The sequence below is a fragment of the Dicentrarchus labrax genome, unplaced genomic scaffold, assembly GCF_905237075.1.
Source record: "Dicentrarchus labrax unplaced genomic scaffold, dlabrax2021, whole genome shotgun sequence".
Taxonomy (NCBI): Eukaryota; Metazoa; Chordata; class Actinopteri; family Moronidae; genus Dicentrarchus; species Dicentrarchus labrax.
In genome coordinates, this window is record NW_026136711.1 from 31,055,810 (window position 1) to 31,070,719 (window position 14,910).

At 37.5% G+C, this 14,910-nt stretch overlaps 1 protein-coding gene across 2 annotated transcripts in view; it reads right to left on the bottom strand.

Annotated features, from left to right (window-relative positions):
- The window catches only part of arhgef3 (Rho guanine nucleotide exchange factor (GEF) 3), a 33,281-nt gene that overhangs the window by 13,941 nt on the left and 4,430 nt on the right, over positions 1 to 14,910 (bottom strand). The window contains exons 2-4 of one of the 2 annotated variants that reach the window (XM_051413930.1): positions 11,643 to 11,709; positions 9,657 to 10,284; positions 5,937 to 5,999 (exon numbers count right to left, since the gene is read on the bottom strand). In XM_051413930.1, coding sequence (XP_051269890.1) covers positions 5,937 to 5,999; positions 9,657 to 9,686 — 93 coding nt within the window. In that variant the 5' untranslated portion in view covers positions 9,687 to 10,284; positions 11,643 to 11,709. The remainder of the gene's footprint in view (positions 1 to 5,936; positions 6,000 to 9,656; positions 10,285 to 11,642; positions 11,710 to 14,910) is intronic. The other variant, XM_051413928.1, reaches the window with a different exon arrangement.

Genomic DNA, 14,910 nt, shown 5'->3' on the forward strand with positions numbered 1-14,910 from the left:
GAATTCTTTGTTTCCTTTTACTGTTATTTGTGTCTTGGAGTATGTTTTATTTATGTTATATGGCAATACATAAAGATCAAGCCACTTGACCTTTATTGTGTGTTTTTTTATTGCTTACTTTCTGTGACTGAAAACCCAAATAAAAACAGGTAAATACAAATAATTAACGAGCAACATTAATTCTGCAAATAAACTTCAGTCCTCCGGTACATGTAGTAAAGAAAAAACTACAATATTTCCCTGTAAAATGTAGTAAAGTAGAAAACTCAGATATGGTACAAGTGCCTGAAACTATTTACTCTGAATACACACACTGTCATAATGCTGACTGCTGCTGGAGCTGATACTGGAGCTGCTGGTGCTGCTGGGACTCAACATCAACTCATCAGCCATCTGAACTGTAATCAGTAAAGAGAGAGAAGCCTCAGGCAGCTGAAGCTCTGCCCTGGTTCTCCAGTAGTTTTAAGGTCAATTATTGGGTATGTTGGGGACAATTACACTTTAGAATAAGGCCTTAGTTGTAGCTGTTCAAGAGCTGACACCATTTGTTGTTACTTTCAAGCAAAAATTCTGGTTACAGCCTCTGGTTACAGGACTTGAATATTTGGGTTTTAGACTCAAAACAATACATATAAGTTGTCACCTTGGCTTCTGGGAAGTTATTATGAGAATTTGTCACTATTTTCTGACCTTTAAAGACCAAACGATTAATTAATCAATCAAAAACAGAATTGGAAGATCAATCAATAATGGAAATAATCATAATCTGGTTAAGATTAGGGAAATGAGTGTAAATCAGTGTAATGTCACACACACACACACACACACACCCTGGATCAGCTGTAGGTAATGAAGCACCAGAACAACATTGATTGTTGTGTCATTTTTAGAAACGTTACCATGGTTTCCTTTGAAATCTGTGACTGGCATCAGAGTCAGAGCATCGTCGCTGACCTCTGACATGACATGAAGCAGACCTCATGTTCAGCTAACAAAAGCTGCCCTTCTGACTCAGCTCCATTGTCTGGGAAAAGGGACAGTTGGGTCGTGGGCGCTCAGAGAGAAACAAGAGTCACTTTCTCATCCAAGAACAGAATCAGCTGCGTCTCCTGACTCAGACGAACTCGCCTCATTTCATCTGTACTGTGACGCAACTGTGTACGTTGTTGAGAGACGCCTTTAAATTTAGCAGTGGGGTCAAATATGAACGGATGTGAACAGTGTGACATGTTTTTATTCTTTAATTTCACCAAATGGGTAATAAACCAATCATATATACTTAAGATATTTAAGGATCAACACATAAAACATGTAATAAAATATTTAATATTAAACAATAAGTAATAAATCTTTGTTATTGCTGCTGGTGAACAGGCAGTTAGTTTTATTAGCTCACTGGCTTCTCCAGAAGTAGATCCCTTCGTAGTTTACGACAATAACTAATCCCCACTACATGAACTTTTTAAAGCTACTCTGAAAGCTTTAAGGCTTGTGCTGTTTGCCCTGGTATATGATACCTCTGCAATGGAGGTGGCGAGTGAAAAGAGTCAGAATGGAAACTGAAAAATACCAGAATTTCCTTTAAACTGCCAAACTGGAAACCAAGTCTCTCTGAGTCTGCACACTATTTCAATCAACATGTTTCTAAACTAAAAGAGAAACTGACTTCCATCAAAAGCACTTTGTCTTGCTAGTTTATTCTGCAAACTTAACTAAACTTAAATAGTTAAATAAACTGAGGAAAAACACAAAATTTGGAAGAGATGATGGATGAAGAATAGTGATATAACAATACACTCAGCTCACAATAACACATAATTCACTAAATGTTTTTTTTAACAAAATTAGATTGAAGGAAAGTTATGACTGAAAAAACATTTTCTCATAAACTCACAAACAACAATATAAAATACTATATTTCTCACTTTGGTTGCTTGACTTCATGTGATGGTTAAATTCTATGGAAGCTGCAACTTATAAAAAGTCTCTATTGTCATAATTCAGACTTATTATCTCATAATTATGAATATAAGGTAATTATAAGATAATCGACATTTTAACTTCTCATAATTATTAAGTATCTCATTATTATGAGCATAAAAACCTTTGATCATTTAAAATAAAGGGTGTAAATGAGTTTTATTAAAATACTAAATCACATTATTCTCTAAGAAAATAAAAAAAAAAATCCTGCTTTTATTCTGAAGGCATATTATAAGCTATGGTATAGATACCAGAAGAAGACACATCTCGATGAGCTTAACTAATCAAGGGCAGAGTTTCATAAACCACATCAATAACTGTTAATCTACCAAGTCACCCTGAGGGGCTCAGTAGATATTAATTAACCAGTGAAAACGTCTATAACCACTCTGGTGCCTCTGCTGTAAACTACAGCATGACTCCTTTAATCATCTCATTTACATCCTTTAGATACTAAACTCTTTATTTTACCAGTAAGGTTTGATTTGGTAACTCTCTGTTTTACAGTTTCTTATGATATACTTACTTACTTTAATGTAACTTGTTTGTTTTTTGTGCAATAAAACATTTGAAAAAGTATTTTTTAGTATTTTATGTGTCTTTACATCTATTTTTAAATATTTTGTTTTGAAAGGGATGTTAAAAGCCATATTTGTACTACGCTGTAGTTTTCACAGTAAAACATGTTTACAGTCTGCACACAATGACATTAAAATGTTTTCATATTTTATTACTTTTAATATTTTATGTACTCCTGGCAGTAGAATAAGCTACTATAAACCTACATAAAGGCCCAACAATGCAAAATAAATGAATAAATAAATAAATATACTGTGAAACCGCCAGAATCTTAAAAAATACTACTAATAATAATAATGCACATTTTTGGTCATATTGCATAACACATTTCCAACAATGAATCTGATATTTACACCAACTTTAAATCTTTAATCTATAAACTGTAGAGAGTTAATACACAGCACGTCAGCTGAATCTGCATAAATGTGAAATGTTTCTTAAGTACGGGTTTTCCCTGTCGGAGCCGAAGCTGCTGTGAATAGATTTCTTTGAAAGCAAATGCTTCCAGTACGGACTGAATCACTGTGAAACCACATTCATTTCCTGCCTGTGTTTATCCAAAGGGCGACGAGATACAAAGCTGTCCAGACTTATTTGCAGTGTACTGAATCAAATTGAACATGCACTCAGTGGTCACTTTATTAGGTACGCCTGTACATGTGTACAAGTGTATTTAATTTAGTTCATAATGTTCAGTTTGGGTTGAACTTTTTGTAAATATATTAATTGAATTACATGTTTTAGAGGTTGTATTTAAAGTTGATGATATTGCTGGATTATATTATATTGAGAAGTGTTTTTAATCTTTGTCGGGAATATTAGAAAGACCTCTGAACTTAATGCAGTCTAGCACCACCACTAACTACAACCTCACTTAGAAACATATAATTGAATTAACACCTCTATTTTATAGGCATCATAAAAGTTGGCAAAGCAGTTGTATTAGATTGTACAGGTGTACCTACTAAATGGGGCCACTGAGTGAATAATGATGTTTTCCTTAACAAATCAATAATTAATGACTATTTACTTTGGTTTAACTGTTCAAAGAAAGTTCCTCTGGAAATAAACAACTTTGTATAGACTCTAAACAACCAACTTAACTAAAACAACTCAAAAGTTATTAGTTATTTCAATAACTAAAGTTTCCTCTATAATTAGTAGCGCTGCTAATGTTCACCTTTTTATTATATACAACCTACACAAAAGCTTAAAATCTTATTTTTCCATTTTCTTTATCGGCAACATAGAAGTGTGAAAGCACATACAGTTATAATTATTAATATTACATACGGGGGATTCTATACACAATAATGGGTGAGGTAAGACCCAAGACAGGAAACGAGGGCAGGGCTGCATGATTAATCAAAACGTTATCAAAATGCAATTTCAATGCAAAGCTAAACTGTGTGACAAGCAGCATTATAGTGAAGTCCTGTAGCTGAAGAGATGCTCTGGTTTATAAAGCTTGCTCTTCAGACATGTTTGTTTGGTTCAGACCCCCAACAAACTTCACATCATCATCATTTTAATCATTTCTTTCAGGGAAAATGAAAATTGTGAAGCAAAAATTTTAATTTTCTAATAACTATGATCGTATCATCAAACATTTCACATATCGTATCGTCCTTTTATCCTGTCACTCAGCCTTAATAATTAATACCAGATTACATCGTTCTTTCCAGGGAACTTTTTCTGACATTACTAGTAAATTATTATTATTTTTATTAAATAAAATAAAACCTAACCTTGGATTAATCTCCCATCCAGACAGAGACAGTGCTTCTCCAAAAGTGACCTTCTGTGACTCACTGAGCTACAGGGAGTAACAGTAGAGAAACAATAGAGTGTCATTTATTCCAGGTTGGCGCTGGTTTGTAACAGAATATGACTGATGGTCAGTTTGGGTCTGTTTGTCACACAAACACTGCGGCGTATTGAACAGGGTGGACATCCTGTGTTAGACCGAGCAGGGAGGGGAAACGCCCGGGAAGGAACGGGCTGCTGGCAGAGGGCTAAAAATACAGACATGTACACGAGGAGGGGCCCAACACGAGGACCGAGGGCCCCTGAGGGTCCGAATATACAATAACCCACAGTCAGAGCTGGAGAAGGTTAAAGATTCACAGTTTACAATTTATAATCCTTTAGTTAGCCTGCTGTCTTTGTGCTATTTAATTGGGAAAATCCCAAACCAGCTTCTCGTGCCGGGTGGTTCAAAGAGTTTCCTTTAAAATGAGTAAAAACTTTTTTAGGCAAATATGGACACATTTTATATTCATTTGTCACTGGGATGAAACCACTGATTTGAAAGAGTTGTATCAGCATTATTCTGAGTAAGTTCTTTCTTTTTATATTGTATATGGTATATACAGTATAAAAATATATAATATAATATATAATCATATATTTTATATTGTCCTATGGTTTCATATTTTACATTTTAAATGTATTGTTGTAGCCTGTTGGTGAGGGAAGGATGGGTTTTATTACAGTAGTGACAGTAGAGATTGTTTTCCCTGTGTGTGTATATATATGTTAGGATACTACAGTAAAGAGAGTTATGAAATAAAATTATTACACCTGTATATATTATATAATTTGCTAAATAAACAAACAACACAAACAAACTATCCACTGTGGCTCAGAATTAAACATCTTTTTTTGTCCTTTCTCAACAATAATTATTCTAATAAAGCCGTTATGGACTTTTTCAACTTTTCTATAATAGATTAATTAAAACGCATTAACCCACATATAACATCGTATGCATACAATTCAAAGGCCGACACTAAAATACACGTATCTGTCAATATACATATCCCTGCCAATGGTTTCACACGATCCCACTGATCTAGATGTGGCAGTAAAGCACCAACAAACTGCACAATGCAAAGACAAAGGCAGTGAAGAAGACGACTGCTAGCTAGTAAACATGGATGTAAACAATGCAGGTTCCAAATGTTTAAAAAAATATATGCTTTGCAAATGTTTTATGAGGAAATAAACTTTTGTTAGACTTCAAGGAAACACACAGTACAGTAAGAAAACCCCACAGGGCAACTTCTGACTAAATATAGACCAGAAATGTAATAAAATGATGTTTAGAAATAAGTTACTCTTTGTTAAAAAGTCCTTGACAGAAAGTCACATTTCACAACTGCTGAAGAGGAAACAGCAACATGACAGTTGGTCTTTTTGTCTATTTTTGGTCGTGTTTTAAAGGTGCGAACATACTGCCACCACCACAGAATCAGGAACTATTGTAAGTCTTCTCAAAGTAAAACTCAACCGCTCTCTTTTTCTGAAACCACCTTTTAAAGATAAGAGCAGAGACTAAAAGAGAAGTCAGTGTGAAAAGGGACTGAACTCACGTTGATGTCCAGACTGCAGAGACTGAGGGAGTCTGCATCTCTGCTGGCCTGCTTCCTCTTCTTCTGCAACACACAACAAACACAGCAAGTGGTAAATAACTCAACGACTCAAATATAATGTGAAAGTTTCGGTTTGCAGAGATAAAGTGACCATGAACACCAAACCTGCAGCTTTTAGCTCATTGCTCTGGTTACAGTTTGTACAGCTCATCAACAGTAACACATTCTCAGGTATGTTAAATAAAAGCACTCATTGTTTCACCTGCTGGTAAAAGAAAATCATATCAGTTTCATACTCTCCGATTAAGTGAAGAAGGAAAAGGAAGAATAAGAGGAAGAAGAGTAGAAATGAAAGAAAGTAATGTTCGGATTGAGACAATTCTCTCTTTATTTCATGTCCAAAATTCACTGTGAATGAATGAATGAATGAATGAATGACGATGAAGCAACACGCGTTGTTTTGTTTCTCCCAATCCTTTTTTGTGAGCTGGAATATATTTTAGTTGTCTAGTTTACTTTGGTTTCTGCACCAGCTGGCACCCAGAAGAGGAGCACCGGTGCCCACGGAGGGTATTTTAACATTTTATCACATTTCGTGATCTTTCTCAGGTTCACTAACTGCAGCCATCAAATAAATGTAACAGAACCTGAAAACTGTTGCTGAGAATTTGAGTAAATGTTTTAATATTAATCCACTTTCTCTGACTTTGTGTCTTCTATTATCTTCAGGATCTTTTTTTTTTTTGTGATATTTTAATATATGAACTTTACCACCTGAGGACTCTCTTTTGGTTGCCAATAAAAACCCTAAAATCTGATCCGTCACTAATGTTTTAAGTCAGGTGACCTCTGTGTAACTATGGCAACCTCCATTCACCTGTTGGAAAGCTGCGCAGGTGCAGTTGTAATTGAGATTGAGCCGAACAGTTCCTGTTTGCTGCCATGGCGACAAAAACAGGAAGAAATCGAACAAACACCTGATGAGCCGGGTCACTGAGGGCAAACAGCTGTATGTGTGAGAGGAGGTGGAGGAGGAGGAGGAGGAGGAGGGGGAGGGAGGTAAAGAGGAAGGAGCATGACTGAAGGAGGGTAGATGACCTTTAACCAAGAGGAGTAAAGGAAGAAGGGAGGTGAGAAGGTGAGGAGAGGTTCAAAAAGGAGGGGAGAGGAGAAAAACATGAGTGAAAATGAGTAAAAAGGAGGACCAGAGGAGAAAAGGAGTTGAGGAAAGAGGAAGGGAGAGAGGAAAACGGGGGAGGAGAGGAAAGGAACAAAGTAAGACAGGAGAGGTGATGGTGGAAGAAAAGGAGGGGAGAGGAGGAGAGGAGGGGTGAAGTCAGATAAGGTGAGGACCTGAATAAGGAGGAGAGGAAAAGAAGGAGGGAGGGGACGGGGGGGATGAAGAAAAAAGAGTGGTCACAGTCAAAGGAGGAAAAGGAAGACAGGTGGAGAAAAGGTGAGAAGAGAGGATAAAGGAGCAAAGTAAGGAAGGAGAGGAGAGGAGAGAGTAAGGGAGGAAAGGAGGGGAGGCACGGAGGAAGGAGCATGAAAGAAAAAGGGGATTAGAGGATAACAGAAGGAAACTAGGAAAGGAGACGAGGTAAGGACATAAGGAAGGGATGAGAGAAAAGGAGGTAGACGAGAGGGAAGGGGAGGAATAGACAAGTGGAGAAAAAGGAGAAAGGAGCATGGGTGCACATACAGGAGCCGGAAAGAAGGAGGGAGAAGGTGAGAAAATGACAAGAGGAGAGGAACAAAGGAAGAAAGGGAAGGTTCAAAGAGATAAGAGGAGGACATGAGAGAGGAGAAGACACGGACAGGGAAGAGGAGGAGAGGAGGAGGAGGAGAAGGAGGAGAAGGAGGAGAGGAGGAGGAGGAGAAGGATGTTGGGATCAGTGTAACAATAGCAGGAAGTCTGCTGTTTGTTCAGTATTGTGTTGAGACTTTGTTGTTGGCCGGACGTTATACAACTTGGCAGACTTTACCTTTAACTCACTGTCGCCATAGAAACCATAAAGGGGGAGGAGTCTGATCATCCATGTCCATATAAGGACTGTCCTCTGAACCTCACAGCTACCTATTACCTGACTGAAAGGACTTCCTGGAGGCTCTGCTGCTGCAACTGTTTTGCAAGTCACAAGTACGTCTCAAATCCAAAGTCAAGTCAAGAGTTTCGAGTCCTAAATAAAGTCAAAGTGCACGTTTCACCAAATCCAATATCATTTTAACAACAGGATGAAATTATCTTTGGTATAATTTTTAGAACTGGCGCTCAGTAATCTAACGTGTAACCTGATTAGCTGCTGTCGGGTCGGTTCAGACACACTGAATTAAAAGAGTTAATGTTAGTTGTTTTAGGAAATTAATGGAAGTTAAGTGATTCGTGGCACACTTTTAAAATAACATACTTGGGAAAAGGATTTTGTTTATTTGAGTCATAAATTTTGAGTCTGACTCGAGTCCAAACCTCTGTACAGTCATATCAAACATCCCTCTGTTACAACATTTACTAGCCCTGTGGTCAGTTATTTCTTATTCAGTAGTATGCCGATCATTTAAAGGTCCAATGTAAAGGATTTAGTGGCATCTAGATGTATAGTTGCAGATTGCAATTCCATCGCTTCACCCTCCCCTTCAAAGGTGGCCAATGAAACGCAAACGCCCCGATCTAGAGCCCCTTCTGGGCTCCTGTAGAAACATGGTGGTTCAACATGGCAGATGAAGAAGAACATCCACATGAAACCCCAATATAAAAGAGTGTGTAGACACACAGTTCAACATGAACTCATGGGTGCAGCATTACATGTAGCAACGTAAACTGTGGAGTAACTCACACAACTCAGCTCTGTCAGCGCACATGAAACTCTTATTGAGTGATATTGATCAGAAGTTCATGTGACAGAGACAATGTAGTGTTGTTGCATGGACATGAATGATTTTAGTGTCTGGTGATATTTCTGTTTGAACCTGCCCAGAGACTGCAGATAGAAATGAGCTAATAGCTTCATCTGGCATAAATCATCTCATTTAGAGACGAATGTTTCTGTGTAGGGTCCTTGTTTGATAAAGATGAATAAATGGTTCTGCAGGGTTTTTGTCCTCATGTATGTGATCGACCTGTCATGTGTTAGTAAACCCTCAGATTCTGTCTGTGTCGTGTTGCCTGGAGAACAGAGAGAGGGATACTTTTAATCTATGCCTCACATTGTTTTTTAAAGCAAAAGATAAATGCCCTGCGTCATAAACTCTGACATGTAGACTACTCTTGCATATTCAAATATTTGTTAGTATTTGCACTTTGTCAGTGAACTTCTGCAGTTTGACTTCAGGCAGTAAAGAATCATTATGAAACTAACATTAGACACAGAAGAGGAGCAGTTTAAGCGATAAATACTGGCCCACAGATGAGACCTAATTCTGCATTTTCAGTGAAGTATTCCTCAAACTTCATCCCACTGTGTCATGTCTTCGCCATCCTAGGAAAAAGATCAGCTAGCAGAATACTACTGAATGATGCACTTCAGAGGGGATTTAGAGGCCGGTACACTCAGTGCTGACTGAAACATAAGAAGATATACTCCTTCATACTCCTTCATACTCCTTCATACACCTTCATACTCCTCCATACACCTTCATACTCCTTCATACTCCTTCATACACCTTCATACTCCTTCATACTCCTGCACTACTCCACTGGTTGGAAGGCATTCTGGGACTCACCCGATAGTAAACAAACAGACAGCAGCCCATCACCAAGATTAGATCTGCTCCTCAAACACAGTTCAAGTGTCAATTAACAGTCATCTGCTGCTCCTCTTCCTCCTCTTCTTCTCCTCTTCTTCCTCCAGGTCTCTTTGTTTTGACCCCAAAGTCACATCAGCTGTCCTCTCTTTTCTCCTCCTCACACAGCGTCTGCAGTGTGATTGCCTGATTCCTTGCTCCTCCTTTGAATCGCCTCCTTCTCTCTTCTTGCTCCCTTCTCCTTCTCTGGACTTCACGCTTTTCTCACTCTTTTACTCCTCCTGCTTTCTACTTTCTTCTGTCCCCTGCCCTCCTTCTCTTCTCCTCCTCCACCTCCTCAGTCACAATCTAAACCTCCTCAGCAGAGCTCCTTTCCCCTCCTCAGCTTCACCACCTCTCTGAGTGGATCTACAGACCCTCAGGAACAGGAACCCCTAACAATGTGTGTGTGTGTGTGTGTGTGTGTGTGTGTGTGTGTGTGTGTGTGTGTGTGTGTGTGTGTGTGTGTGTGTGTGTGTGTGTGTGTGTGTGTGTCCACTCGGTTCTCATTAGACAAACAGGAAGTGACGGTCGTCGTCGGGGGAAACAGGCCGTCTATAATTAGGAGCTACAGGAGACACGGAGACACCAGCAGTAGAGACACAAAGGACATAAACTCTGGTTTAGACAAATTACACACAGAAAAATCCCAAACTAAAAATACGACTTCAGTAAAAGTGTGTCTAAGTTTAATCAGGAGAATGTACTTAAAGAATTATAAGTAAAAGTAATCAATGCAGAAAACTAATGATTATTATCATTATGGATTCATCTGCTGATTATTCTCTCGACTAATTAACTGATTGATTGGTTTGTAAAACTTCTTGAGAAATGTCATCACAGTTACCCAAAGTGACAGCTTCTTGTTTTCTCCAACCAAACCTCAAAATTATTTAAAAAATACATTAAAATGATTAAAATTACTTTAAATTAAAACAGCAAATCCTCATGTTTTAGACGCTGGAACCATTAAATGTTTTTACTTTACTTTTTTAAATAGATGCCACTTAATTTTCTGTCAATTGGCTAATTGATTATTAGAGTAATCTTTTCAGATGTACTTGTATAAATTGTAGTTTATCAATATATCATGATAAAGTAATCCTAACCCTGAATAAGATGTTTCACCATAAATGCATCACAACTTTTTCTTTCTCTCTCAGATTCTGTAAATGTACCACAGTCAGGATACATTTCAGCAAATATCATTATTAAATATTATTTAATGTAAGTTATTCTTTAATAAAAGTTACCTACTGCAGCTTTAATTCCACCCAAATTACATCTTTTATATAGCACTCCATTGTGTGAAGGGTGGAGGGGAATTATTGGGTATTTGTTTGTTGTTTATTACCCATGTTGAATAACAATAAAAGGTTGATGACAAAAAAGAAAAAATATATTCCTTTAACAACACAGAAAAATACTAATTTCTGGTTTATTAAAGGAAGTCTTACTTTGCTGGAAGTTGGGCTACTGAAGGAGCTGCAGCCTCCCTGTTTTACTGGGATTTACATGTGTGCCCTGTATTAGTATTTATTAGCATTTTTCACAATATTTATAGCAGAAAAGAGGTTTTGCCATGATTTTTATCCGTTTTATCCACTAAAAAGTAACTAAATGTGTGTAAAATGTTGTATGACGTCATTATATTGACAGACTGTCTGATCTGTTTCACGCGACATTACCAGTTACCTCTCACTGACGAAACTAAACCTAAATACAGACACAAATATAACTAATGAAAAACACATTATAAAATCTCTTTTTCTCCTTCAGTATGTGATATTAAAGCCATAACGCACTCTGAGGTATTAAAGGGAGGTTCTTCACTTCTATCTCATCCTTTATTATCCCGAATCGAGTTACCATGTTGTGTATTATGTCTTAATAAAATGTAGAGTTGTTATAATGAAGTGTTCTTACCCCTCTGAGGGACCAGCCGTCAGGAGAGAGAAGAGAGAAGGAGGAAGTCTTCTTCTGCAGCTTCGACCTGAAGGACGGACAGAGAGACGGATGTTCACTCTAACAACATAAATCAGATTTCTATTATTTTACATTTTGTTTATTGATTTAGACACAAGTACAGACAGCGAGTCTCTAACGCTGTTTATTTAATACGGTGTAATACTTTAGTAGGGAGTTATTAACTGTGTTTTATTGTGATTGATGTTCAATTAAAACTTATTTTGGAATCAAATCTGGCTGTCGAGATCAGATTATTTTATTTTATTTTAAATAATGATAGAATATAATAATATATATAACTGTATGTCTGTATGTATGAGCTGATTTACAATTAGTTGATTAATCATTTAACTGATCCTGAGAAAACTATTTTGATAATTAATCAACACTTTAAGCAAAAGTACTAAAAATAAAGATACTCAGTTCTTACTTTTTGGTGCTTTTCTTTGTCTGATATGTTATTAAACTGAATATATTTGGGTATTTTCCACAATTGTTTGACATTGTATAGACTAAATGATTAATCGATTAATTGAGAAAATATCAGCAGATTGATCAATAATGAAAATAATCACTATTTGCAGCTTTACGTTTTTTAAAGGTTCACTATTCTCTCGTTGTATATGTGTGTGCGGGTGTGTTTCCCCCCATAAAACACCTTTTGATAAGTGCAATATCAGCAAACTTTATTATTTTATTATTAAGCTTGTGTGAAAACATACACGAGAAATAATTACATCCATATAATTGATTATTTTAATTTACTTTTACAGCTTACATCAGACTGCTGAGGCCTTTATAAAGAACGAGGACTGTGGATCCTTCAGGATTACAGCGTCCAATAACTCCTCCACTGTACACATAAAGAGCATGTGAGTATTCTATTAAAGCAAAAGATCCTTTAAGGTGTACAATAAATCGTAGATAAAGTGGCAAACAGCCGATATTCTTCTGTTCCTCTGCAGTGGTTTGAGTGTGACCACAGCGCCCCCTGATGGCAGCTGATGGTCAGTGCATGAAAACAAACTGAAAGGTCTGGAGAATCTTTAGGATGGTTTTTTTTTTTGGACATCACTACAGAGAACAAAGCCGACGAAGAGGAAACGCAAAGTTCAAGAGCAAAGGTCAAAAACACATTACATCTCCACACACACACACCCTAGTGTCTGTGTATGTGTGTGTGTGTGTGTGTGTGTGTGTGTGTGTGTGTGTGTGTGTGAGGAGAGAGAGAGAGAGAGAGAGAGAGAGAGAGGCAGGAGTGAACATATGATAAAGAGAAAGAGAGAGAGAGAGCAGTCCTGGAGCCGGTTGCACCAGCTATCCTGAAACTTCGTCTTTTCATAATGTCAGCGTTATTTAGGTGAAGATTTATGAATCACTGACTTAAAACAGGTTGCACCACACACACGTTTCAGAGATTAAATATTTAAACCTGTTACATACTGTTAGTTATAGGAGGAGTAAAGGAGCAGTGGTGGAAAGCACATTTACTCGACTACTGTACGGTACTTGTACTTTACTTAAACCCACTATAAGGAGTTGTTAAATGGTCAATCCCTTTAAGTAAGATGTAATGTTAATGCAAATTCAACCAGTCCCTGTGAATTCTGGGCAATTTTGCAATTTAGTCTAATCACAGCCGCTTATCTGCAAATTTGACCAATTATTGTCCTTTCCTGCACAAAAAGTTGAACCATGTGTCCCCAAACTCTCTTCCTTGTTTCTATGGAGATAGAAAGATATGTCTAAAACATTTACTCTCTATATAGTAATGCTTAATGCCTGACACCAGGTCAGATTCCCCTTGAAACCAATGAAACAAGGTGGTCGTAACACACTACCGATTTTGTCCACGAAGGAGCGCCAGAACGAACAAAAACTGAAAGTTCATGAAATAAGATTTAATATAAGATTATCTAACAAAATAAGATGCATTATTACTCAATAATCTACCAAACAGGATAATAAGTAGTAAGAACTTTCTCCTCCTCCACAAGCTACAACATTAAAATACTTAAATGCATCAATATGAAATATTAATATATAGAAATATAACAGCTGACATGTCTTTGAATACATTTATCCGATGATACTTAAATACTTTTATATGTCTTATCCAACAACAAATGTTATTTTGTAAGGTTTTAGCTTATGATGCTGCAGTAACTTCCTGTTTCTGTAGTTTAATAGCTTTTGATTGGAGGGCTGTTTCCTAGCAACCGATGTACACATGACTAAAGTCGTTGCTATCTAGGACATTCCTCAGGTTTTACTAGAGCAACCTGATTTAGTGAATCACTTTAGTCTGAAACTAGCAGCTAAAGAACTTAGGAAGAACTTGGTGAAGGATTTACGAATAGCTGCAACCCAGTCCTGTTCTGTTTCCTGCCCTCAGTCCCCTTACCTACAATAGGAAACACACACACACACACACACACAACACACACACAAACACACACACACACACACACACACACACACACACACACACACACACACACACACTGTGGGTAATGTAAGTTCACTCTATCAGGTATTACCAAGAAAATGTTAGACACAGTAAAGCGTTGATCAAAGCTTTTATAGTGTGTTCTCCCTGTGTGTGTGTGTGTGTGTGTGTGTGTGTGTGTGTGCGTGTGTGTGTGTGTGTGTGTGTGTGCGTGTGTGTACATTACAAGTGTTTAAATATGTGTGTGTTTAAGTGTGTGACTCATTCATTCCTGGGAGTTGCAGTGCTTTTTTCCAATAGCACAAATCATCCCACCCTGGTTGCAGACACACACACCCACACCCATCCACCCACACACGAACACACACACACACACACACACACACACACACACACACACACACACAAACACACACACACATTTATAATCCAGATCAGAGGCTGCAGGCTCCTGCTTCTCTTGCTCGTTGTCTTTCTCTTTTCTCTTGTTGAATCTTTTACCCCCCATCTGTTTTTAATCTCTCACTCTCTCTCTCTAACTGTCTCTCTCCATAACTGTCCGTCTCTCTCTCTAACTGTCTGTCTCTCTCTATAACTGTCTTTCAGTAAACACTCAGTTTTCATTCTCAACACCAAACGCTCTGTTTTTGTGTTCATAAAGTGGAGACAAAGTTCTTGTCAGGAGCCCAACTGTAAAAAAACAAACGCATTGTTTCACAAACCCTGGCTCTGAGAGACATTTTGAAGTTTTTTACATGTTATTCTATGTAAAAGACA